The 24,290-nt window shown below is 30.2% G+C and overlaps 3 protein-coding genes across 5 annotated transcripts; 1 reads left to right on the plus strand and 2 right to left on the minus strand.

Annotated features, from left to right (window-relative positions):
• LOC109327515 lies at positions 4,085–6,459 on the minus strand. The gene is made up of 2 exons (XM_019560689.1): positions 5,609–6,459; positions 4,085–4,824 (listed from the first exon to the last, which is right to left on the minus strand). Exons 1-2 carry the CDS (start codon positions 6,457–6,459, stop codon positions 4,188–4,190), a joined length of 1,488 nt encoding a protein of 495 aa, XP_019416234.1. The 3' UTR covers positions 4,085–4,187.
• On the plus strand, positions 14,719–18,019 carry LOC109327473 (probable leucine-rich repeat receptor-like protein kinase IMK3). 3 transcript variants are annotated; one of them, XM_019560632.1, is made up of 3 exons: positions 14,719–15,983; positions 16,107–16,796; positions 17,242–18,019. In XM_019560632.1, the coding sequence occupies exons 1-3, from the start codon at positions 14,963–14,965 to the stop codon at positions 17,820–17,822; spliced, it is 2,292 nt and encodes a 763-aa protein (XP_019416177.1). In that variant the 5' UTR covers positions 14,719–14,962; the 3' UTR covers positions 17,823–18,019. The 3 variants fall into 3 exon arrangements, with proteins under 3 accessions (XP_019416177.1, XP_019416178.1, XP_019416176.1); XM_019560633.1 differs by having other exon boundaries at positions 14,719–15,659; XM_019560631.1 differs by having other exon boundaries at positions 14,719–16,796.
• Positions 19,340–23,534, minus strand: LOC109327623 (cation/H(+) antiporter 15-like). Its single transcript, XM_019560798.1, has 3 exons — positions 23,310–23,534; positions 21,105–21,956; positions 19,340–20,542 (listed from the first exon to the last, which is right to left on the minus strand). Exons 1-3 carry the CDS (start codon positions 23,532–23,534, stop codon positions 19,340–19,342), a joined length of 2,280 nt encoding a protein of 759 aa, XP_019416343.1.

The following is a 24,290-nucleotide window of genomic DNA, read 5'->3' on the forward strand; positions in this document are numbered from 1 at the left end:
TGATTGACAAATCAGTAATCAACAGACGTTACATTTAACGGTTTTTGATGTATTTCATTTGCATTGGAAAAGGAAAAGGCCACCAAAAGTTTACTCCACGAGGAAAATATGGACATTAACCTTCTTATCTTATGTATGATTTATATACGTGTTCAACTATTTCTTAAATTGGTAATTGATTTTGAGATGAAATTTTAATAATATTATATTATAATCAGAATCTAATTTCTATATGATTATCATGAGCTAAATAATAAATGATGCCATTCAATCATACTATATTCGTGCATATATGAGAATTCAATTGACTACAACTACATTATACAAGACATTAATATGTTATAAATTCATATTATAGATATTAGATTATGCCATGTAACATTTTTGAGTCATATGATGTTAAATATAAAATTTTATAATTGTCATACAATGTTCACATATTTATGAGAATCTAGCATACTACAATTACATTTTACAATATTTTAATATGATATAAATCTTTATTCTAAATATTATAATTTCAAAAACTTTTGAGTAATATGAAGTCAAATATAAAATTTCACAATTGGTATATCATGTTCATATGTCTACAGAAATCTAATTGAGTACAATTTCATTCTACAATAGCTTAGTATTGTATAATTATTTATCTTAGATATTAGATTATACTCTATAACATTTTGAGTCATATGATGTCAAATATAAAGTTTTACAATTATCATAATATGTTAATACACATACGATAATCCAATTTCATTCTATGACACCTTAATAAAGTTTAAATATTTTCCTGCATTAGATTACATTCTCCAATATTTTTGAGTCTTATGTTGTAAAATATAAAGTTTCACAATTGTCATATCACATTCATACATACATGATAATTCAATTGAATATTATTTTATTTTACAAGGCCTTATAAGGTTTAAACCTTTTTCATCGTATTAGATTACACTCTTAAACACTTTTGAGTCATATGACGTGAAATATAAACTTTCACAATTATAATCATGTACACCTATGAACATCCAATTGAGTACAATTACATTCTACAAGACATTAATATTATATAAATATTTATCCTAGATATCAAATTTTACTCTATCATACTTTTGAATCATATGATGTCAAATATAAAATTTTGCAATTACCATATCATGTTCATACACGTGTAAGTTGCGCATCACCTACCTCATTATCTTGAAAATAATATAAGAGTAATTACCTAATTCAGTCTCTCATATTTTTCGACCATACGAACTTAGTTTCTAATAATTTTGAATTACCATTTTAGTCCGAATGTTTTCAATGTGAAACAAAGTCAGTCCTTCCGCTCCTTCCCATCAGTTAACATTGACCGATTTGCCTCTGTGTGATGTTAAGTGGTGACATGGCCACGTGAGGCAATTTCACATTGGCTAATTTTGCCAACTAAGTGAAACGACATCGTTTGGATTTTAAAAAAATAAGATACAAAACAACATCATAGTCAGAGTCTAATTTCTATCTGATTATGATGAGCTAAACGAAAAATGATGTCATTTAATCATATGAGAGCACATTTATTATCCCACAATTTATGTCAATGTATGTACCATCTGCTTATGATTGGTTGAAAAATGTTTTTGAAGTTAAAAAAATTAATAATTATTTTTTTTGACCAATCACATTTGATGATACATGCAATGAGACAATTTGTGGGATAACAAATGTATACCATAATCATTTAGAGACGAGAATCCAAGTGACCACAACTACATTCTACAAGACATTAATATGTTATAAATTCATATTATGGATATTAGATCACACCATATAACATTTGTGAGTTATATGATGTTAAATATAAACTTGAGTAAATTTTACTGACACCCCCTGAGTTTTAGTGAAATTACACAAACCATCCCTTACTTTTCTATACTTTTCTACACCTATACAAACCACCCCGAGTTTTTATACTTTCATTACACTGACCACCACTGCATAAGAAATAAGTGTAATCTTTTAAACAAAAAATGTGATAAATGCAATTAAGTTAAACAAAACATGATATATTATGTAGACAAGTCTAAATAATATACAAATCAATGTATCTTTATTATTTTTTGTTACAAAATGCATCAACAATTCTAAATAAATATTATTTAAATCGCTCTTATAATATAGTGTAACGAACCAAAAATAATAAAAAAATATTGACTCATATATTATTTGGACTTGTCTCCACAATATATATCATGTTTTGTTTAACTTAATTACGTTTATCACATTTTTTGTTTAAAATATTACACTTATTTCTTATGCAGGGGTGGTCAGTGTAATGAAAGTATAAAAATTAGGGGAGGTTTGTGTAGGTGTAAAAAAGTGATGGGTAGTTTGTGTAATTTCACTAAAACTCAGGGGGTGTCAGTATAATTTACTCTATAAACTTTTATAATTATCATACAATGTTCACACACCTATGAGAATCCATCAGACTACAATTACATTTTACAAACCACGTTCATACGATGTTTGTGAGTATAATCATATTGTCATACCATGGTCTGATGTGCTTCTATGGAATGAGGATGTTGAGAAGTAAGTTACACATCACCTATCTCATTATCTTGAAAATAATTTCAGAGTAATTACTCATTTCAGTCCCTCATATTTTTCAACAACACCAATTTAGTCTCTAATAATTTTATAATATCATTTTAGTCCCAAATGTTTTCACGTGAAATCATGTTAGCCCTTTCGTCCCTTCCCATCTCTTAACATTAACAGACTTACCTCTGTGTGTCATTAAGTGGTGACGTGGTCACATGTGGCAATTTCATGTTGGCAAGTTTTGGCAACTAAGAAAAATGATGTCGTTTTGATTTTAAAAAAATAAGACACAAAGCGACACAGTTTAGTGTCATCTTCTTCCTCTTCACAAGGTAAAAGAAAAAATCATCTCCATTTTAGTCCCTCGAGATTTTTGTAAGTACCATATTAATCCATATTGGTAAACGTAAAATTATGGTTCATGTTGATATTGGTTTATTGTATTGGAGCATGTTGATATTAGTTTACCTCGAAGGTTGTTGTATGAAATTTGGAATTATCAGGTTGAAGAAAAAAATGAATGAATGCTGACGACAATGTGGTGAGATGACTAATAGAAGTTCTTAATTTTCAACTTCTCAATAATAGAATAGTGACCAAACAAGCCATAGAGGATGAAACCGTTCTAATACTATACAAAATTTAGGATGATAAAGATTGACAAACTCAAATAACAGTTAATGCTAGTAGTTTATTATATAGGCAAAAACTGTTACAAACGATAAGATAATAACGATCTAAATAATAACTAAAAAGATAAACAAATTAAAGTTAACTAAAACCTATATGAGATAATGTTCTATGAATGAAAATATATTTCAAATATAATAAGCAATATCCTATTTTGACCTAAAAAATTAATTTAAGACATTTAGTTTATAAATTTATAATGCATTTAAATGATCATGATTAACCAATTTAAGACTTCAAAAATTCACACTTAGGGAATATCAATTTCCCCTAAAGTGTGAATCCCAATATTAACATATTTCCTCTAGAGTGAAAATGTTGGAGTATTTGATGGTGTAAACGAGGGAAACACATTTGTTGTCCCACAAAGTGTGTCACTCTATGTGTTACTGTTTGTGATTGGTTGAATAAATATATTTAAATTAAAATTTTAGTAATTAATTATTTTTCTGATCAATCACAATCAATGACACATTCAATAATACACTTTTATGGAACAACATATATCACTTGTATCACAAATGTCTTTCAAACTTGCATCACAAATAATCATTACTTTAATAATTTGACCAACCAAGTTATAGACTCTAATATCACGAAATGAGAAAACCAAATATTAAAATATTTAATTACAAATAAATTAAAAGGTCAAATAACATATAAGAACCCAAAAAACACACTTGACACCACATCTACCAAAAATCTTAAGATGTTAAATCGAGATGTCTACCCAATTATAAAACTTCTAATTAACCATTTAATCAATGAAAAACTTCAATAAATTCACACTTCTAGAACTATATATACACACTTTAATTTCAGTCATAAATTCAGGATCAAATGCTTGAACACATCAAGTAAAAATATTAAATTACAAACATGAATCATAAGCTAAATAAGGGTAGCTAAGCAACATTGAGATGAACTATTTCTCTAAACTCCAACCTCCTAGTTTCATGATAAAACGTTGCATGTTTATTAGGCAAATATGTTAACCAAATCCAACCCCTTATCTCAAACTCCATTGTATTCCCTATAGCATCTTTATCCACTTTCCATGAAACTCCTTCTCCATATTCATCACCAGCAAAAATAACCCCTCCTTGCCTAGTGAAAGGTCTTGATGCACTAGAGTACCTATTTTTGAACCATGACTTTGGGTTAATCAATGCACATTTTGAAGGCTTTGATGTGTAAATTTCTTTACCATCCATGCTATCATGAAGAAACCAATTGAAATTTGCACTATAGCCATAAACTGATTCCTCAAATTTCCAAGGCTTCAAACTCATAGTTGTGGATTCTCCTGCAGATACCTTAAGTCCCAAGGTATTGGTTGGATCAAGTGAAGCTTCTATGGTTTTGTCTATACCAATTTCTCTTCTTGGGTTCTCTGAGGATTTTCCTACTGATAAGCTCAATACTTGGTTTTGGAGAGTTGGTGTAAGTTGTAATGAGACTCTAGAAGGAAAATGTTTTTCACCTTCTTTAGCCCCTCTTTCTCTCATAAGAGAGTCATTTAACAATTTGATAACATCACACCTGTCCACAAATTTTATAATTAATATTGTTTGGTATTATCAAGGTATTCATCACCATATAAATAAGGAACTAATCACTTTCGCGTACGTGACTATCCCTCCCAACAAATGTCATTATCAGGAATCGAATTCTTGACTTTTTGGTCTTTCAAAAATCTAGTAGGACCTTACACTATTAAGCTAATTGATGTTTAATATGAAGCTATATTAAACATGAAAGTAAAAATAGGCCACCAAAGCCATTTACATATGCTACAGTATAATAAATAATAAATAAATATGGAAGTATTTAATAACTAACAAACTTTTTGAAATTAGGTTAATACGAAGGATATCCAATGGATAAGTAATTAATCATTTTTGGAGTGTGTGGTTATTCTTCCTAATAAATATCACTATCAGAAATTGAATTTTTGATATTTTAATTGGTCTGGAGATCCAACAGAACCTTACACTAATATATCAACATCTTATTAGTTAGGTCAACAATTGTTTGTCAGAAAGAAAAAAAGAACAATGGTATGGGTGTATTTTAGTTTTTCTTTATATATAAAAAATAAATTTATATTTTAATAATAATGATGATGAGTAGATAACCAATGCTAGTATATAAATTATGTACAAAAGTGAAATGCACAAATTTAATATCATTACTCTTTAACTATTTTCCTAGCTAATTTCTAAAAACAAGGGCATATGCTAATAACTATATTTTTTAATTTATTGTTAAGATGCTTATTTATTGGCCTTATATGTATTATCTCTAGTATTATATTCTTGATTACCTTATGTTGTCAATATTGACCATGATTTCAACCCACTTCTCTTTGATTAGGACTTCATAATTGAATTGAAGAACACTTTCAAGCTGGTGATATTTGAGAGAGAATTGAAGTTTCTCACTAGCTGAATATTGACCTTTTGCATTCTCAACATCCATGGACATTATAGGACAATATAATTGCACTTTCCATAAACCAAAATTTGAAAATGCATAAGAAAATAAAGGGCATGGTGTTCTAAACATATTGTAATGTGCTTCTATCTCTCCAATCCAATTTGTAATAGCAAGGTTCATAGAACGCATCCATTGCTCATGCAAATTAGAACCCAATAGTTTCATAAGAGAATTTGATGCTTTTGTTGATTGAGAACATGTTAAATGGTCTTTCAAAGTACTTACACATAGGGAACGAATTTCTCTAGGAGCTTCATATATACAAACTAGGAACAAAAGAGTGAAGAAAGAAATATTGAAAAGGTTTGAAAAGTTTGAAATAGATTCAAAGTTTGGGAACCTAATGAAAGGGCTATTCTTGTTGGAACCATAATGAAGGATGGCTTGAATGAAATTAACTAAGAGATTGAAAATGGTTTTTTCATCTATTGACTTCATGTTTTGAGAGCTAGGTTTGAATGTTTTTGAGGTCCAAAGAGAGATAGAAATATTGAACTCAGCAATAATAGCAAAAGAGAGTTTTGATGAGAATTCATGGTTTTTGGATATGGTGAGGTTAAGAACTTGTTGTGATGAGTTTGAAGGAGATATGTTTAGGGACATGGAATTAGTTCTCCATTCTGAGATTGGTGGAAGGTTTTGAATCCAACCAAATATATCTTCAAAGTTGCAAGCCATGGATGCAACTTAAGTTGGATCTCTCTCTATATTTTTGGTGCAATTAGCATGTGCTGGTTCACATATTTGTAGATTCTTAAAAATTGGTATACAAAGTCGGAGCTAATCTTATTCCATGTATCATGAGTTGTGATTAATCATAAAAATACGTAAGAATTAAAATTTTAACTTAAGTACATTTATTTAAATCGACCATAGTTCATGACACATTGAATGATATATACGGTAAGATAGTGAATGTGCTAGCAAAAACTCAAGTTTGGGTAATAATGTTAAAAAGGTTGCAAATATTCTAATGGGGAATGGGGAAGAGAAGTTAAAAAGTGCATGTATATAGGATTAGAAAGAATATTAGCTCTAGGGAGAAGCAAGATGGTTAATTGTACAAGCAATGTCTTTAGTAGAATAGATATATTCTCTCTTTAAAAATCATGTCTTCACGTCTTTAAAAAGTATAGGGAAAATCCATAAAAACTCTTACATTAAATATTATTAACTATTTTTATCTATAATAAACTTTTAAACTTTAATTGCCGGTGAAATTTTTCTCTACATAAAGATAATGCTAAATTATAAATAGTGAAAAATTTGGACGCATATATTTTATTTTAATTTATACTACTACATCATTATTATTTAATTTTAACTTTTATATAGTAATATTAATGTATTGTCAGTTTATATATCATTTTTTTCAATAAAGTTATATTTTAACAGTTGTTTCCTCATGTAATTGACACCAACTAACATGCAAAATTGTGTATCTATTATTGCAATTTTGATGGAGAAAAATTTCCTCATTTACGTATCAGTAATTTAATGTTATCTTTATGTTTGAATCATTACACAAATTCTATTTTAATTTCTTTAACAAAGGCGTAGAATAGTTATTAACATTTCTCAAATAATAATGGAATATTTCCCAAGTAATATGTCCTTAATATATATGGGAATCACTTTTCTCATAATATATAAAACTCGAAAACAGTGTTCTTTCTTCCTGTTAGGTTAAATTAAAGTGATCTTATGCCAGTTGATCTATGCAATAATAATAAAAAATATGAGTTATGTATCTGTATTCTTTTAGATTGAAAAAAATATCCGCCAGGAGAGTTAGTCCTATATATTGTTTCCGGCTCGGACAAGATTACTTTCAGTGCGAGGATATCTGTGGGAAACAAAAAAAAATTATATCTTCACCATTTTAGATAAGGAATTAATCCCTTTTAGAATATGTAGTTGTCCCTCCCAACAAATTTCATTCCCAGAATTTGAACTCTTGACCTTTTGGTTATTCTGGTGCCTTACATTACTAGACCAATACCTTGTTGTAGTTATATAAATGCCTATCAATAAAGACAGGAAAAAAAACAGAATTATTATTACAACGTTGACAATTTTAAGAAGTTATTCGACATGGAACTTGTCACGAACACCGTTTGCTTCTAAAAGGACCTTCTATTCAGTTATGTCCATACAATGTGTCAAAATTATTGTACGTTAGTGCTTCACGTATAAGCTATGTTAGAAATGGAGATTCGTGTGTGATGAAATTTTGTTTTTTTTAGTGCTAACTCGTAAGTTGCTTACTGATTAATCATTTTACCCTTTTTGGCATGTTAATCGGAGGTGTTAATAAGAAATAGAGATTTGTTATCTCGTACGTTATCTTATATCAATGAAAACATGTCATTTCAAGTCAAAAAAATTAAATCTCTATTATTATTGTTATTTTTGTTTTATTTTTATTGACGTGAGATAATATATGAGACAAGAGTTGGGACAATAAATAGACATGGATAAGAAATTGAGGAAAGCTATTTCATACGGATAATTTTTTTATTTATTAGTTTAATAATCAAATAAAGAAGCAATAAACATGATTAACATGAAATTGACTCACCATGACTAAGTGACTGGATATTAGCATCGTTTTATACTTGACCCAAAACTACATTTTACATTGCACATAGGCATGACAAAATATAAAAAATATCGAAAACTCTAGAGTATCATTTGACTAGCTACAATATGTCCCATTTGATTATCTAAAAATGACATTATCTTTAATTTCGTCAATTCATAGTTGGTCTAGTGGTGTAAGGTTTTATTGAATTTACAAGGTCGATGATTCGATTCTTGGTAGCGACACTTGTTAGGAGGTGCAGTCACGAATCCTACAAGAGATTAGTTCTTTACCGAAGAAGTTGAATGATACTTTTGATAGTATAAAAAACATGTAATAACTTAACACTTTTCGGTGCGTTTTAATGATATAATTTTTTTGCAAAACAAATTTTTTTTAAACAATAATCTCGAGTTTGAATCCTGATTTAAATAGCTAAATCTTAGTCTAGAGGATAGTGGATTGAATAGGTAAATATAATTCCAATCATTTAAAAAAATCTCAAATAATCAATTTTGCTTTGACTTTTAAAGTCTCCAGTTAATTACGCCACCAAATTTAAAGATAATAGCGTGTTTAAAAGCATTAGAACTCCATCAAATCAATTTTAGTCAATATTACTATACAGGTTTCAAATTTTGTGTAATTAATTTTGGATCATGATGATAAGAACATGATATATCTAAGTAAATGGAGTTTTTGCAAGGAAATAAAGAAGACGTATGTTCAATTCACGTGATGTGTAAGGTTTTCTAATCATGTACGTATAGCAATTTCTATGAGTAAGAAAGTTATATTCTGCTCTAAATGGAATCATGGAGTGAAGGACATGGATAAGAATGGTAAGTAATTTTGATTTTGTGTAATTTTCTCTTTTTTAATAATGGAGATCATACTAACCCAAATATTTATTTATAAATTGTGATGCCTTCTTACCATACCTACTTTAAGAGGTATATACGAAGCATGATTAACTAACATATATAGTTGGGATGTGATCAGTTGTCTTCTACGGTGTCTTATTCTATGTTCTAAGTCAATTATATATTGACACATAGATAAAATAAAAAAATTAAAAGCAAAAAATAATAAAATGGAACATTCTAATTGGTTTGAGACATGACGTGAAATACCATTTGATCTAATCCATATAGTTGTACAATTCCTTTACTAAATGGCTGACATGTGCACCAGACATTCATATCGAGGGTTTCAGGGCTGACGTAGGAAGGTATGTGGCAAGTACCATATATCTCTAATGGAGTCTTAAATATATTTTTATCTTTATAATTAATATTATCTCAATATGATAAATATATTATTGTTTGAAATACTTTTAAAATTATTATTACTTTATCCATAAGTTCATTCAATGGTTGAAATGTCATTTATTTTATATTATCACATAGTATATGTATAATTGAAATAAGATAGACATGAAGTAGAAAAATATAAAATCGTTATATATTAATTAAGAAGATGACCCATAAAAATATATCACACCTAGTCTTTAATAAATAACAACAATCGACTCTAAAAAGAAAGTGTTTTTTGCGTTTTCATAATTCGTAAGATGTCTATTTTGTTGAAGATTTACTCAATTCTGTTTGAACTTTGATATTCAAGCTTTATACTGTTAAATTAGTTGTCCAACTTTTTCTTCCACTAAACTTAAAAAATATCAAGATCGGCCCTAATGAGGTTTCTGGATGATAGATATATTCACGACTAAAATATCATTTCAAGAATTTAAACTTATGACCTCCAAATTACGATACAAACAATCTTATCTTTACATGGGGAACTTATCTTCTTGCACAATTCTTTTACTAATCACAAAAATATAACCATACTTTTTAGCCATATATGCACATTTATTGTATACAAAAAGCTAGTAATTAAGCAACCTAATATGATGAAGTCCAACTTCTATGCTTTTGTTGCCTAACTTCTCCAAGTATATACGCATAATGCATTCTATAAATAAACCCAAGATGTGAATAAGTACTTACTTTGATTGTTGGAGAACTTTTGATGAAAATATAAAGTTATGATGTTTGACTATTCAATAAACTATTTAGTTACATGCCTAGTTATGGCCTAAGCGCATGGACATTTGGATAATGATGAAGATTACGTTATTGTTATATATTTATGGAACGACAAATCCACCGTATTTTCAAAGTAATAAAATCTTGTAAAGTATTGAGATATCGTCCTCAGGGAGCAGAATGAATTTACACTAATTCCTACAAGAATTAATTGAGCAACAATTTACACGGATTTGTTTGATAATTTAATAATGGTTTTGTAACAAGGTTAAATTAAAATAAAAGGTTAACTACGAATTTAAAAGAGTTGGGATCGAAATTCATCATCTTTCTCTTTTGACATCTATAGATTCAATTCCAAGCAACTTGTGAAGTTACTGATTTTGACGCACATTTTCGGCAATTCATTTACATCAATTTCTTGAGTGTAAAATCCTTAGATAATCACTCAATTGCCAATTCATTGGCTAATTGACTGATTAACTAACATTAAAAACAATGTAAAAACAATTTATACATTATTATTCATTCCTGAAACAATGATCCATGAAGGAAGATAATCTAAATCAGGTATCAAATTTAACTTTCCAATTAAACTTGAACACAAGAACAAGAATTTAGTAGCTAATTAAACTCATGTAATAAAAACATGATAAACTTCCCAAAATCAAATAACAATTACATCAGAATTGAATCCAATAGTACAAGGTAAGAAGATTACATTTCAAATCCCAACAACGAATGTCTAAACACTCCTCCTCGCTATTACAATGCTCGAATCATGAAAGTATATAAGAAAATTCGATTTAGAGTCGTTCCCACGACTTCTATCTTCTTTCCTTCAGTTTCTCCTTATTTTTCGTGCCTCCAAGCTTTAGAAAAGTGAATGGAAATCATCCTTTCGGACTTCCGAAACAATCAATATTAGTTCCAACTTCCAAGTCCTCACCCAAGCTAGAGATTCTCGCTTGGGCGAGGAAAAAAGAGACTTTCAGACCTGAGCACCTCGCTTAGGCGAGGTACCCCTCGCTTGGACGAAGATCCCTCTCTTGGGCGAGGATCTTTCGCCTAGGCGAGGATCAGGCAGGTAATCAGGGCCTTTTTAGCTCCAATTGTCGCTTGGGCGAGGGACAATAGTGATTTCTGGTGATTTTTCTCCTATTTGTGGCTTGAGCAACCTTCTCCTCGCTTGGGCGAGGTTTGCAATGTTCAGAAACATCAATCTTCTCCTTTTTCTTCTTTTTTTCTCATTTCTTCTCCTGAAAAAACATAAACACATAAAATTTCCTACACATAACAAGATTATCTAAGTTATTAGAAATCTTACGCAATTACAACATAAATGCGCATTAAGTGTCCCAAGTTTACAGATTTTTCATTAGCATTTTGGCACTTAACAATTATGAAGACTTCAGGCAAGTTTGCAGAGGAACTATTTCATCATATACAAAACTAAAAAACACTCAAATACAATATTAAAAGAGAAAAGTACATATTTTGAAATTATAGGAAATTTTTACACAATCATTTATATTTAACCATTATTGTTTTTTAAATATAAAAATATAAATTAATGATAGAGATAATATGCTAATTATATATAAATATGATATTACACTCATATTAAAAAAGGCACATGTACTCAACCGAGTTTTATTATATGAAATTATTTCATATTTACTTTCAATAATATAGTCTATATAGTGATGATATAAAAAAATATTATATTGTCAGCATATTATTCATGTATTATTTCATGTATTAATTATTATTGAATCTTTAATAAAATTAATATAATATGTACAGTATATTGATTATATAAAAACTTGACATCAATAATTTATGAATATTAAACTCTTTATTTGCATGTATTTATATAAAAAAACTTTTAAAATTAAGAAAGCAAAATACATATGCATTCTGAGTAGCTTTTGTGGTATGAGTTAATTCTTATATACGACCATAGCATTCCTTAGCTCCTTCTTATAAAAAAATACATGTTGTCCTAGCGTGGTTAAATTGATAAAACAATTATCTCTATCTATTTAATTTGATAGAATGTTATATGATCTAGAATTGTGTTAATTTCATTTTATTTGAATTTTTTTATAATTTATATTTATTTTATTAGTTATTATTATTTGGATCGTTTTTATCTTACAATTTGTAACGGTTTTACCTGTATAATAAATTACTTAGAGAGACTTATATTTGAGTTTGACTAAATTTTATTATCACAGATTTCTACGGCAGATGTATTCTCGAAAATTGGTCCTATAACCAAACAAAAGGCAAGCTCATCCCTTAGATATGATATTATGGTTCTAATTTCTAAACTAGTTCGGAAGTCATTTACAATTCTAAACATTATGGTTCTAAAGAGTTTAAGTAATTATATAAACTCCTACCAAATTCTTTCACATAAAAAAAAAGCTACATCTCACTTATTAATCAATTATTAATAAATAAAATATAATTTTGTGATATATATTTCTTTTCTCGTGGTATAAGAAGATATATAGAAATGTATATCATTTTTCTTTAATTTACTTTCATATGATTAAGTTTGGTTTTGTAACTATGCCCACCCTTAGTTATGGAATGATGAATACCGAGAGTGGTATAATTTCAAATTTTCAGTATTTATGAATTTAGTTGCAATTAGAATTCTACGAGTTTGGAAGGTCCATTAAATTCAGATATACGTATTATATTTTGATTCAGATATATAGGAGCTTGGTGCATTAAATTCCATCGCCATGGGAAGGAAAATAAGCATTGATAGCACCCTTCAAAAGTCATAAAAGTGATCATGGAGAATTTCAAAATAGTTTAAATTTCATCACTGATATTATTTTTACCATAACTGCCGACACTTTTTGTTTGTTTTTTGTGTTGTAGACTCAGGAATAAATCAAGGCACAGTACTTCAAACTTGTGTTGAAAAATAAAATAACATTCAAACCACATTTTTCTACATTTCAATTTGTGACCCGTTATCCTTCAACTATCGAGGAGTCTAATTATTATTAGGACATAGAAAAAGTGAAGAATTATAAGTAAGAAACTACATATTAAATCAAAATCTTAAACTAGCAGTTATATGAATTTTTTTTACTTATAAACTCTTCTACTCATCCCTTATTTTCAACAATTTTGAACATGTCACTTCATAATGAGAAGCATTATTGTTATTATATAGAAAAGGACATGAATGGCTTTTACTATGGGCTTATACGTATTAACATGATGATCACGATTGTTGTCATATATTTCAGGACCACTATCATAGAAATGAGATTAATAATAATGCAGAGAGGGATGGACCTACCCTACACAGGACTGAACATTAGGCCTTGGGGCGCGGGTGCATAAAGCGTTGAACAGGACACTTCAGATTTATTGTTCGAAACTATATCTCAAATTATATAACATATTAATTAATTATATCATATCAATTCAAAAATTTAAATATTTATTATTTTTATCTGCTTTTACTTCATTATCATTAGTGTGTCGGACATAATTTAAGATATTATAGAAAACAACATATCCTTATTCATGCGAAACATAAGCCCACCAAAAACAAACAAGTATAATGTTAGGTGGCATTTATATATCATTATATATTTATGTATTTTTCATTTTTAATTATAATATATATATATATATATATATATAATATAATATAATGTTTTTCCATTTAGTAAAAACAATCACATTTGCATTACAATATTTTTTAAATAAGGATGTCATTCACTAATCATTTTGAGGTATAGAGATTCTTGGAATCCATTTGAGTATATGAATGATGTTGATTTCAATCTATGAAAGATATCCTATTTAATATAGATTTGTAATACTAAATTTTGTGTCATTTGTTATGCATTTAATTTATCTAATTAATATGACATATTTTCATTGATACTATACAAATTTTTGTTGCTACCCTCAATATGATTAGATTGGATTACAATTTTTAGTGCCAATTATAACAAGTTCTACTTTAATTTCTCAATCGTATATGACTAGTGTATTGGAATTATGGATGGGGATTAGATATCTTCAAGCATGTCCCACAGTCAATCTCAAACCAATCATAATGAAATAAAAATAGACAAAATCATGAATGTTTAAATTTTTTAATTGATGTGAGATATTGTGATTGAGTTGGGACAGACTTTGGGACATGCTCGAGGACAACGAAGGTTTGTCATGGAATTATGAGGAAAAGTAGCCGTTACTCTTTGATAAGAATGACAAGATGAGAACCTGTTATTACACCCACCTGATATTAAGTTTTCCTCTTTCTCTCAAACACAAGAACACAAACTCTTATGACAATCACGTGCTCCTTCTCAGTTTCACTCCCTCTTCTCACTCTTCTTACTACAAAATGTCAAAACCATCCTTCAACTTTTGTTCTTATATTGTTTCCTATCTATCACACACTCTTTCACTTTCCATCTTATTCATAAGTAATCACTTTCACTCAATCACACTTCCTTTTACTTCATACATTCTTATAAGGGTATCATAATTCATTATGGTTAGTTCCAAATGCTTTTTCCATAACAACCCTTTTCATGTTTCTGATAAGAAGATAGAAAGATTGAAGCTTTTCTTCTGTTTATGGATTCTTATGCTACTACCAACATGTGTGAAGCCAGGTTTAGGTGAAAATGATCATTGGGATGGAGTGGTTGTAACAGAATCAGATTTCTTAGCACTTGAAGCATTCAAGCAAGAGTTGGTTGATCCAAAAGGGTTCTTGAGAAGCTGGAATGATAGTGGCTATGGAGCTTGTTCTGGAGGTTGGATTGGTATCAAGTGTTCTATGGGACAAGTTATTGTAATACAGCTTCCATGGAAAGGGTTAAGTGGCCAAATCAGTGATAGGATTGGTCAACTTCAAGAACTTAGAAAGCTTAGTCTTCATGATAACCTTATTAGTGGTTCAATCCCTTCAAGTTTAGGACTTCTTCCTAATCTTAGAGGAGTTCAACTATTCAATAATAAGCTTAGTGGTTCTATCCCTCCATCATTAGGTTACTGTCCTTTGCTTCAGTCACTTGATCTTAGTAATAATTTGCTCACAGGAACAATCCCTGATAGTATTGCTAGTTCCACTAGGCTTTATTGGCTTAACTTGAGTTTCAATTCCTTTTCAGGTTCAATACCAGCTAAACTAACTCACTCAGATTCTCTTACAATTCTTGATTTTCAACACAATAATCTCTCTGGTTCTGTTCCTAACACATGGGGTGGTAGTGTTAAGAGTGGCTTCTTTAGGCTTCAAAGTTTGATCCTTGATCATAACTTATTCAGTGGAAATGTTCCTTCTTCTTTGGGAAGGTTAAGTGAACTCAAAGAGATTTCTCTAAGTCATAATCAGTTTAGTGGAACTATACCAAATGAAATAGGAACACTTTCAAGGCTTCAAACTTTAGATTTTTCTAATAATGCCTTAAGTGGTCAAATTCAAGAAACTTTAGGCAAATTGCATAATCTTTCTGTTCTGATTTTGAGTAGAAACAAATTTAGTGGTCATATTCCTGCAAGTATTGGTAACATTTCCAATCTTATGCAGCTTGATTTGTCACTGAATAATATCAGTGGAGAAATTCCAATCTCCTTTAACACTCAACATAGTCTTAATCTCTTCAATGTTTCTTACAATAATCTCTCAGGTTCTGTTCCCACTCTACTTGCCAATAAATTCAACTCAAGCTCATTTGTAGGAAATATTCGACTATGTGGGTATAGCCTTTCAACCCGATGTCCTTCACCGGCTCCGTCATTTGGTGTTATTGCTTCACCTCCGAAATTGTCACAACAACACCATCATATGAAACTAAGTACCAAAGACATAATTCTCATAGCAGCAGGAGCACTCCTCATAGTCCTGGTAACACTTTGTTGCGTCCTGCTCATCTGCCTGATTCGAAAAAGAGCGACATCGAAGGCAGCGAATGACCGGGTCGTTACGAGGACAGGAAAAGGAGTCCCTCCTGTTGTTGGTGGTGTCGGGGAAGTTGAAGAAGGTAGCGGAGAAGGCGGAGGGAAACTAGTCCATTTTGATGGACCAATGGCATTTACAGCTGATGATCTTTTGTGTGCAACAGCAGAGATAATGGGAAAGAGCACCTATGGAACTGTGTATAAGGCTACATTGGAGGATGGAAGTGAAGTAGCAGTGAAGAGATTGAGGGAAAAAATCACTAAGAATGAGAGGGAATTTGAATCAGAAGTTTGTGTTCTAGGGAAAATTAGACATCCAAATCTTTTGGCTCTTAGGGCCTATTACTTGGGACCCAAAGGTGAAAAGCTTCTGGTTTTTGATTACATGCATAAGGGAAATCTTGCTTCTTTCCTACATGGTAAGTCCTAGTAGTTTAATACAGCATATATTGTTTTGTTGGTAGAACTTAGAATATTACTAGAATGCAGTTAGTATAAGTTGAAAGTTAGTTAGATTAATTTCATGAGATTGTTCTATAAGCCATTTGTTATACACACTTTTGACTACCTCACTCAAATCTTAAGTAGCATTCGGTCTCGGTTCGTGAAAAGAACATGATGGTACGGGGTAGAACAAGATGTTTTGTTCTGTTGTTTATGGTTGCACTCTTTCATTGGAATGAAAATGTTATACTTTTTAGTGATTTGTTCTGTTAGTATACATTATACACCAAATATAGAACAGAACATGCATGCTCTATTTGGTTCTGTTCTGGCATGTGTACAAAATCCAACAGTTTCTAGTTTCTACCTGAGTAGTGAATCAAACAGGGCTTATTAACAAGTATTTCCATTTCGCTGCAGTTCGCGGACCCGAAACAGTTATTGATTGGCCAACAAGGATGAGAATAGCACAGGGCGTGGCTAACGGCTTGTTTTACCTTCATTCGCAAGAAAACATCATACACGGGCACCTTACATCAAACAATGTCTTGCTTGATGAGAACACAAATGCGAAAATTGCAGACTTTGGTCTTTCGAGATTAATGACAACTGCTGCTAATTCAAACATTATAGCTACTGCTGGAGCATTGGGATACCGCGCGCCGGAGCTACTAAAGCTTAAGAAAGCAACCAATAAAAGTGATATCTATAGTCTTGGTATAATCTTATTGGAACTCCTTACAGGGAAATCACCTAATGAGTCTATGAATGATGTTGATTTGGCTCAGTGGGTTGCATCCATTGTGAAAGAGGAGTGGACTAATGAGGTTTTCGATGTCGAGCTGATGAGAGATGCATCAACAATTGGTGATGAGTTGTTAAACACATTGAAGCTTGCTTTGCACTGTGTTGATCCTTCTCCATCAGCTAGACCAGATATTCAGCAAGTGCTTCAGCAGCTTCAAGAGATTAGACCAGTTCTTAGTTCTGAGGACTACTAACATCATGCAGTACAAATTTTGCATAATTTAGGAGACTTTCTTTATGATTATTCTTTTATTCTTCTGTGAATTTTGCATGTTTGAGTTGAGTACAATAATCGAATAATGTTATAATGCTCTATCATAAATAATGTTCATCGATAAAGGATTGATATCTAAGTTTTTCTTAACCATTTCGCGTATGGCTTTTCTTGGTCTTCCTCCTCCTTACGAGACTTCTAGCATATTTAGGGTTTAACAAGCATATTTTAGCTTATTGTTTCAAATTGTGGACCGCGTTACTATGGCAACCATATCATATCGTAATTATGATGTGTCACTAAAATTACAATGATGTGACTGCTTTGGATCGCAACACAACTATATCAAATTCAATTTAAAAAAAAAATCATACTACAACAACTAAATTCACGTCACAATAACAACAATCACACTAACCATCATCATAATCGGAATTTAAAATTCATAAACTTTTTTATAAGGGACTCCTGAATTGGCAGTAAAATTCATGATAAAGTACTGCTAATGTAGAATGAGAAGTGATACAAATGTCATTTCATTCAACAGTTCATACATGATTATCCCAAAAGTGATATACAAATTATAAAAAGTATATTGAAAATTTTCAAAATATAATATATAAAAATTGAATACTTAATACTAAAAAATAAAAAAGTGGACTAGTCAACACATTAGTATATACAAAACTAACATTTTTCTTTAACATAATATATGGTGAAAAATATGATCCAACTTTAATGTCTTGAGTATTTCTTCTTTGTTATTATCAAATCTAATAATGTATATCCATTAGAAACATGAAATATGATAAGCAACTTTCATAATTAAAATTGGAGTATCAAAATAATCATAATATATTCTTATTAATGGGATTCAATTGCTCATTCTTTGGACATACTCATAAAATATATTGGCTATAACTATTTCTTATTGGATATGTAATTATAATTTTTGTACTAATATATTTTATCAGTATTTTTTGTTTATGAACTTGTTCAACGATAAGATATTTCAATCCTTTCTTTGGATACTTTTTGTTATAAGGGAAGCTAATATGGTGACGGATTAATAAAATGTGCAATCCTATCCGAACTACCATATAATAAGCTTACTTGAACTTATATTTTGTGTAACACCATGGATAATATTTTTATACCTATATATATATATATATATAAACATCTATACTTATTGCTTAAATTTATAAGTGAATTCAAATCAAGTACACCTTTCCAAATAAATAAGCATATTTATTTATAAGATATATTTTTTGTTGTTTGGTAAAATATTCATAAGTTATTTTAGTGATTTGCATACTTAGAATAAAACATTTTCGCACAAAGAGTTTCTCTCACAAGGATATATAGCGTACATAGATGATTGTTCTAAAAGCATCCAATAAATTAAGCTCAATAAAGTGAATGAGAAATTCATAAAACAAAACTTGAATTAACCATATAGGTTAAAAAGAAAAATAAGTATAAACTAACACTTCTCTACACATTTTGTACGCATCCTAGTCTCTCAATCTGTTTTTCATGATTCTCACCACATTGCAACACCAATATTGGAACCATGCCACTACAAAATTCGGTAGATGCCAACATATCTCCAACTATTCCCAATTGATCTGCATTGTCCATGAAATTTGACATTTCTTCCTCTCTCAAATCCCCCATACTATGTCGCTTACCCACCATTACAAGGTCATAGTCCTTTTCGGCCGACATTCCTCGAATCGCTTCCATCAATTGGATACAATCCTCTACTACAACCTCATCGAAAACTACATTATCATTATCATATTTCTTTCCATTAAATTCATCTACTAAGCTTTCGTCTTTCTCTTTTTCTATCTCATCATTTTCATTCAACATTTCAAAATCAACATCGTTGTCGATATTATTTTTCATGACGATTCTCAACAAGGTAACCCTAACATTCGAACGCTCCAACATTCGGATACCCAATGCTAATGACTCTCTATCGTCCGTTCCACCGATGAAGAAGATTCCGACATGAAAACATATCTTGGAGATGCTCAAACCTAGTGTTGAGTACCTATCTACAAGTACCCCCACCGTGCATTGTGCACTATCTAGAAATTTAGTGTTAAGGTCACGAATCATAGGTGCTGTTAGGGTACCTAGGCTTTGATCATTCCCATCAAAGGGTATGATAATGAAAGGAACAACTTTCTCTTCAGCTAAGTTACAAACAGCTTCATGCATGCTATCATAAGGTGCAACATTAATATATGAAAGAATAGTGACAGGACCACTAGAATTGTTGGAGTAGTTCTCAAAAGCTCGAAAGATAGAATTAGTGTTAGGGTAGTTTATGGATAATGATTTTCTATTTTGCTTGTTCATAGGAAGAAGAACTGGTGTGAATTTTCCTGAAAGCTCAATGAGATGGATTACATGAACACATAAGGGGCTTTCTTTGCTAGGGTTACATGTCTCTAACAATGCAATCATGCTATGAACATTTCCATCATTGTGTAGACAAGAAACAACGTTGAATTCTATGTTTTCTGAAGTGTTTTGTATCGTTCTTATAACATGCCCTTCAACACTATTTTGTGTTTTCAATACACGAGGGTTGCGTTTATACAAGACTTTGATCAAGGGTGCACATATTGAGGTCATCAACACCACATAAAGTACCATTTGGCTGAATACTTGTCCATCAATAATCTGCAAATTAATAACAAAAATAAATTAAAATTATTGTATTATAATTTGAATGCGTATGTCGGCCAACATGATTTACAATATAACATCATGTCGCCGTTCGATTCATGTATGTAGTCAACCCTGAAATAAAGGCTTGATTGTCGTTGTTATAAAAAAAAATTGTACTACCAAGAGTATCTCCTCACCCTATGGGTAAAGAACTATACTCTTTCCGGTACGTAACTTTACCTCCCAATAAATGTCGCTCATAGAAATCGAACTCTTAACCTTTTAGTCATCTTGGAATCTAGCGCGACTTTACACCACTAGATCAACATCTTGTTGGTTGTTGTGTAATTTGAATGCATATGCTAAATGATATGTAACTTTTAATATACATTAGGTATATGATAGCAAAGATGGAGATGAAATAATTAAGAGAAAAGATGATTACCCCATTGTTCCTTAGTCGAGTGAAAAATAAGAGTTCGATTATGCCTTTGACGCTTAATATTAACCCAAGAGCAAAGCCATGTTTTGGTCTAATATTATATCTTGGAGAGAGAAGCACACAAGCAATAACCTTTACCATGAAACCCACAAATAAGATACACTGAAATGTTATAACCATCTTCCAATTCTGAATCTTAGTAAAATTTGTGTTTATGCCAACATATGTGTAGAAAGAAGACATAAGAATCTGTGATATAATAACTTCACTCTTGTCTGAAATTGTTGTTGCCAAAGGTGGTCCATTTGGCATAACCAAACCATAAATTGTAGGTCCTATGACAAATGATATACCAATATAATCAGAAATAGCTGCAGAAACTAATGCACCAAGAAGTATCATAACAACATAGGTTTCTTTCAGTGGTTGTCCCATTGGTGTTTTTCTAGCAATCATCATCATCATTGGTCTTACAACAAAAACACAAAATAATACAAAAGCCAATAAGCTGATCATAAATTCAAGTGAATAATTGAACTGATTCATGGATCTGAATTGAAGTGCCACTGTAGTCCATTGCATTATTTCAGCTATTAGGGTTGAAGACAAAGCAATTTTCCCTAGTTCTGTTGTTAGAAGGTTGAGTTCTAGCAATGCTTGAGTAACAACAGCAAAACTACTTAAAGTGAAGACATTTGGAACAATTTGTTTTGATTCATCAACTCTACCTTCAGGGTTATAGAAACTTAAGAGTGCTGCTGTAACCATATATGAAGATAAGAATGGTATTACCCCAAATAACCAACAACGTTTTGCTCCTCTTAGGGTTGCAATTATGTCCATTTTCATTGTTGTAATGAACACAAAATATACAACACCAATCTTGGATAATGTGAGTAAAAGTGAAGCTTGTTTCCATGGAAATAATGTGTCCAGGAATTTACGACTGTGCCCTAAAAATGATGGGCCCAACAGAATACCAGCCTGCAAATTTCACTATCATCAGCATGCATATAAATATGATAAATTACTTACTTTGCATCTTAGTTATGCCACAATTTATTTACTCGTTTGATAAATAAACCCAAGTGAAAGTGCACAAAAATGTTTCATAGTTTATTGTATAAATCACACTTTAAACCTAAATTCTAATAATGTATATAGTAGTGAAATTATGAATAATAAACAAAAGGGTATCATGAATTGTAGTATAAACAAATATGCAAAAACAAGCAAATTAGGTGTTGGTCCAATTGTTCAATTAGATCTTCAAGTATGATATTAGATCAAAACAAATATTTTAAAACAATTATAATTTTTTATCTTTGTTATTATAATTCCTCTTTCTCCAATATAGTGGCATAAATTAAGTTTACCAACATAAAGTTGGTTAAACACTAATTAAGGGTTGAATAAAAAATAAACTCTTTGATCAATTATATTGGAATTCCCTCATCTTAATTACTAGTGACAATTATGACAATTTGGTTTCATTGTGTGAAAACTTTGCTAATTGGTTCAAGATGCTTGGGAGGTTTTAGAGAAAGGTGACACCCAATTACTTCAAAATGAGAACACTCTTGTCAATAAATGATTAGAATGGAGATTTTATTGAAGTTAAAGAAGAAGGAGAAGAAGGCCAAAGTAGAACATTAATATATCTTCTTTGTGGTCATGAAAAACTTGGATCCAAATGAGTGTTCAAGCCAAAGAAGTATATGCTAAGAAAGAAGGTGAGCTTAAGTATGTAAACACATGATCAATTATGAATACATCTCAATTTTATGATCTTTCGAAGATCATAATAAAGAGGTTTAGTAGTAAAGAACAATTTCTAAAAATTATCTAATCAATGAAAGAAATTGAAAATAATAATTAGAAAAATTAGACAACCATACAGTAAGTAACTAAATTATTATAATATGTTTCTTTTGGAGGACATTAAGCAATTAGTATCACATTAGAGCAATAATAATGAACTTTAGGCTCATGGTTTTAGAAAGTTTCTTCTCGAATATTGGAGAGGATCTTTATTCTTACGAAATATGCTAATTATATGGAACCATTTTCCTTTAAAGCTTCTCTCTTTCTTCAAACAATGTAAGAATTTTTATGCACAAATATCATTCAATTTTTTGGATTAATTAGTTACACACAAATTTTCACCAACTTTTGAACCTTTCTTGTTCACATATACGTGTATTCAGAAACACATAAATTTTATTGTTTTACTTTTATTTCAAAAGAACAATGTAATGAAATTGATATGCAAATAACATAATTGTAATATATAATAGATGATAAGAAATTAATGACTTGAATTTGGTGAAAACTTACCAGAATACTACATATGAATCTGGGTGTTTTCAGAGGCCTTAGAGCATAGGAAAGCCCTTGAGAGATTATAACTTGAACAATAATTTGACACAATGTGACAGGAACTAAAAATTCAAATGGACTATCACCAACCCAAACACCTAAAGAACCAACATTTCTATCATTCCTTAAACATACTTTCTTAGGATGACCCTCTAAGTCATATAATTCAGATTGTCTCTCCATTATGACTATGTATATGTTTGATTAATTGATAAACAAATTAAATCAAACATGTGGGTAGAAGTGGAGAGTAATAAACATATCTATATGTGTTTCTCATAGGCTTTAAAGTTGTTACATAAGATGGTTATAAACTTATATTTATGTTCTGGCTCCTGAAATTGTTTTCAAAGAATGAGTTGTAGATGTGATGTTAGTTAGTAGTTACAAACAACATACAAAAATGGGGTTACAAAATTATTTATAATTGTTTTCCTCAATGAATGAGTTGGAGTTTTTGTTAGTTATTATGGTTAGGAAAGAAAGAAGCCACGTCTGTTCTAACTAGTTTTTTTTTTGCTAAGCAAATGTCAAATACTCATTTCTGATTTCTTGAGAGAAAAGTATTCATATTTAGTTATTAATGTTTCTTTAACAATTTAACTTGAAAATTTAAAATTATATAAAACATAATTGAATAAAACTAGAACGTCCACCATATCCACCATATTTTATAAACTAAAAAATAAAAAAAAACCTAAGTTATTTTTATATAATTAATATTGTTAGATGATATATGGATTGAGATAATATTATCCTATTTAGGATTTAGTTGGTTATATTTTATTTGAATTTATTTCTAACTTATGTTTATTTTGTTAATTATTATTTGGGTCATTACATTATCATTTGTAATAATTTTTGCCTATATAATAAATTATTTGGACTCACTTACACTGACTTTGATTAATCTTCTACATGATATCAAAGCAATTTCAT

Source organism: Lupinus angustifolius, chromosome LG15, assembly GCF_001865875.1.
Source record: "Lupinus angustifolius cultivar Tanjil chromosome LG15, LupAngTanjil_v1.0, whole genome shotgun sequence".
Lineage (NCBI taxonomy): Eukaryota > Viridiplantae > Streptophyta > Magnoliopsida > Fabales > Fabaceae > Lupinus > Lupinus angustifolius.

Bases quoted from the DNA above. Each gene is read 5' to 3' on its own strand.
- LOC109327515 (XM_019560689.1), bottom strand. From the start codon at position 6,459: ATGGCTTGCAACTTTGAAGATATATTTGGTTGGATTCAAAACCTTCCA. The intron at 4,825-5,608 runs GTAATCAAGAAT...ATTTGTGGACAG, and splicing joins GTCAATATTGACAACATAAG to GTGTGATGTTATCAAATTGT.
- LOC109327623 (XM_019560798.1), bottom strand. From the start codon at position 23,534: ATGGAGAGACAATCTGAATTATATGACTTAGAGGGTCATCCTAAGAAA. The intron at 21,957-23,309 runs GTAAGTTTTCAC...TGAAATTTGCAG, and splicing joins GATTCATATGTAGTATTCTG to GCTGGTATTCTGTTGGGCCC. The intron at 20,543-21,104 runs GTTATTGCTTGT...ATTAATTTGCAG, and splicing joins TTGTGGGTTTCATGGTAAAG to ATTATTGATGGACAAGTATT.
- LOC109327473 (XM_019560631.1), top strand. From the start codon at position 14,963: ATGGTTAGTTCCAAATGCTTTTTCCATAACAACCCTTTTCATGTTTCT. The intron at 16,797-17,241 runs GTAAGTCCTAGT...ATTTCGCTGCAG, and splicing joins TCTTGCTTCTTTCCTACATG to TTCGCGGACCCGAAACAGTT.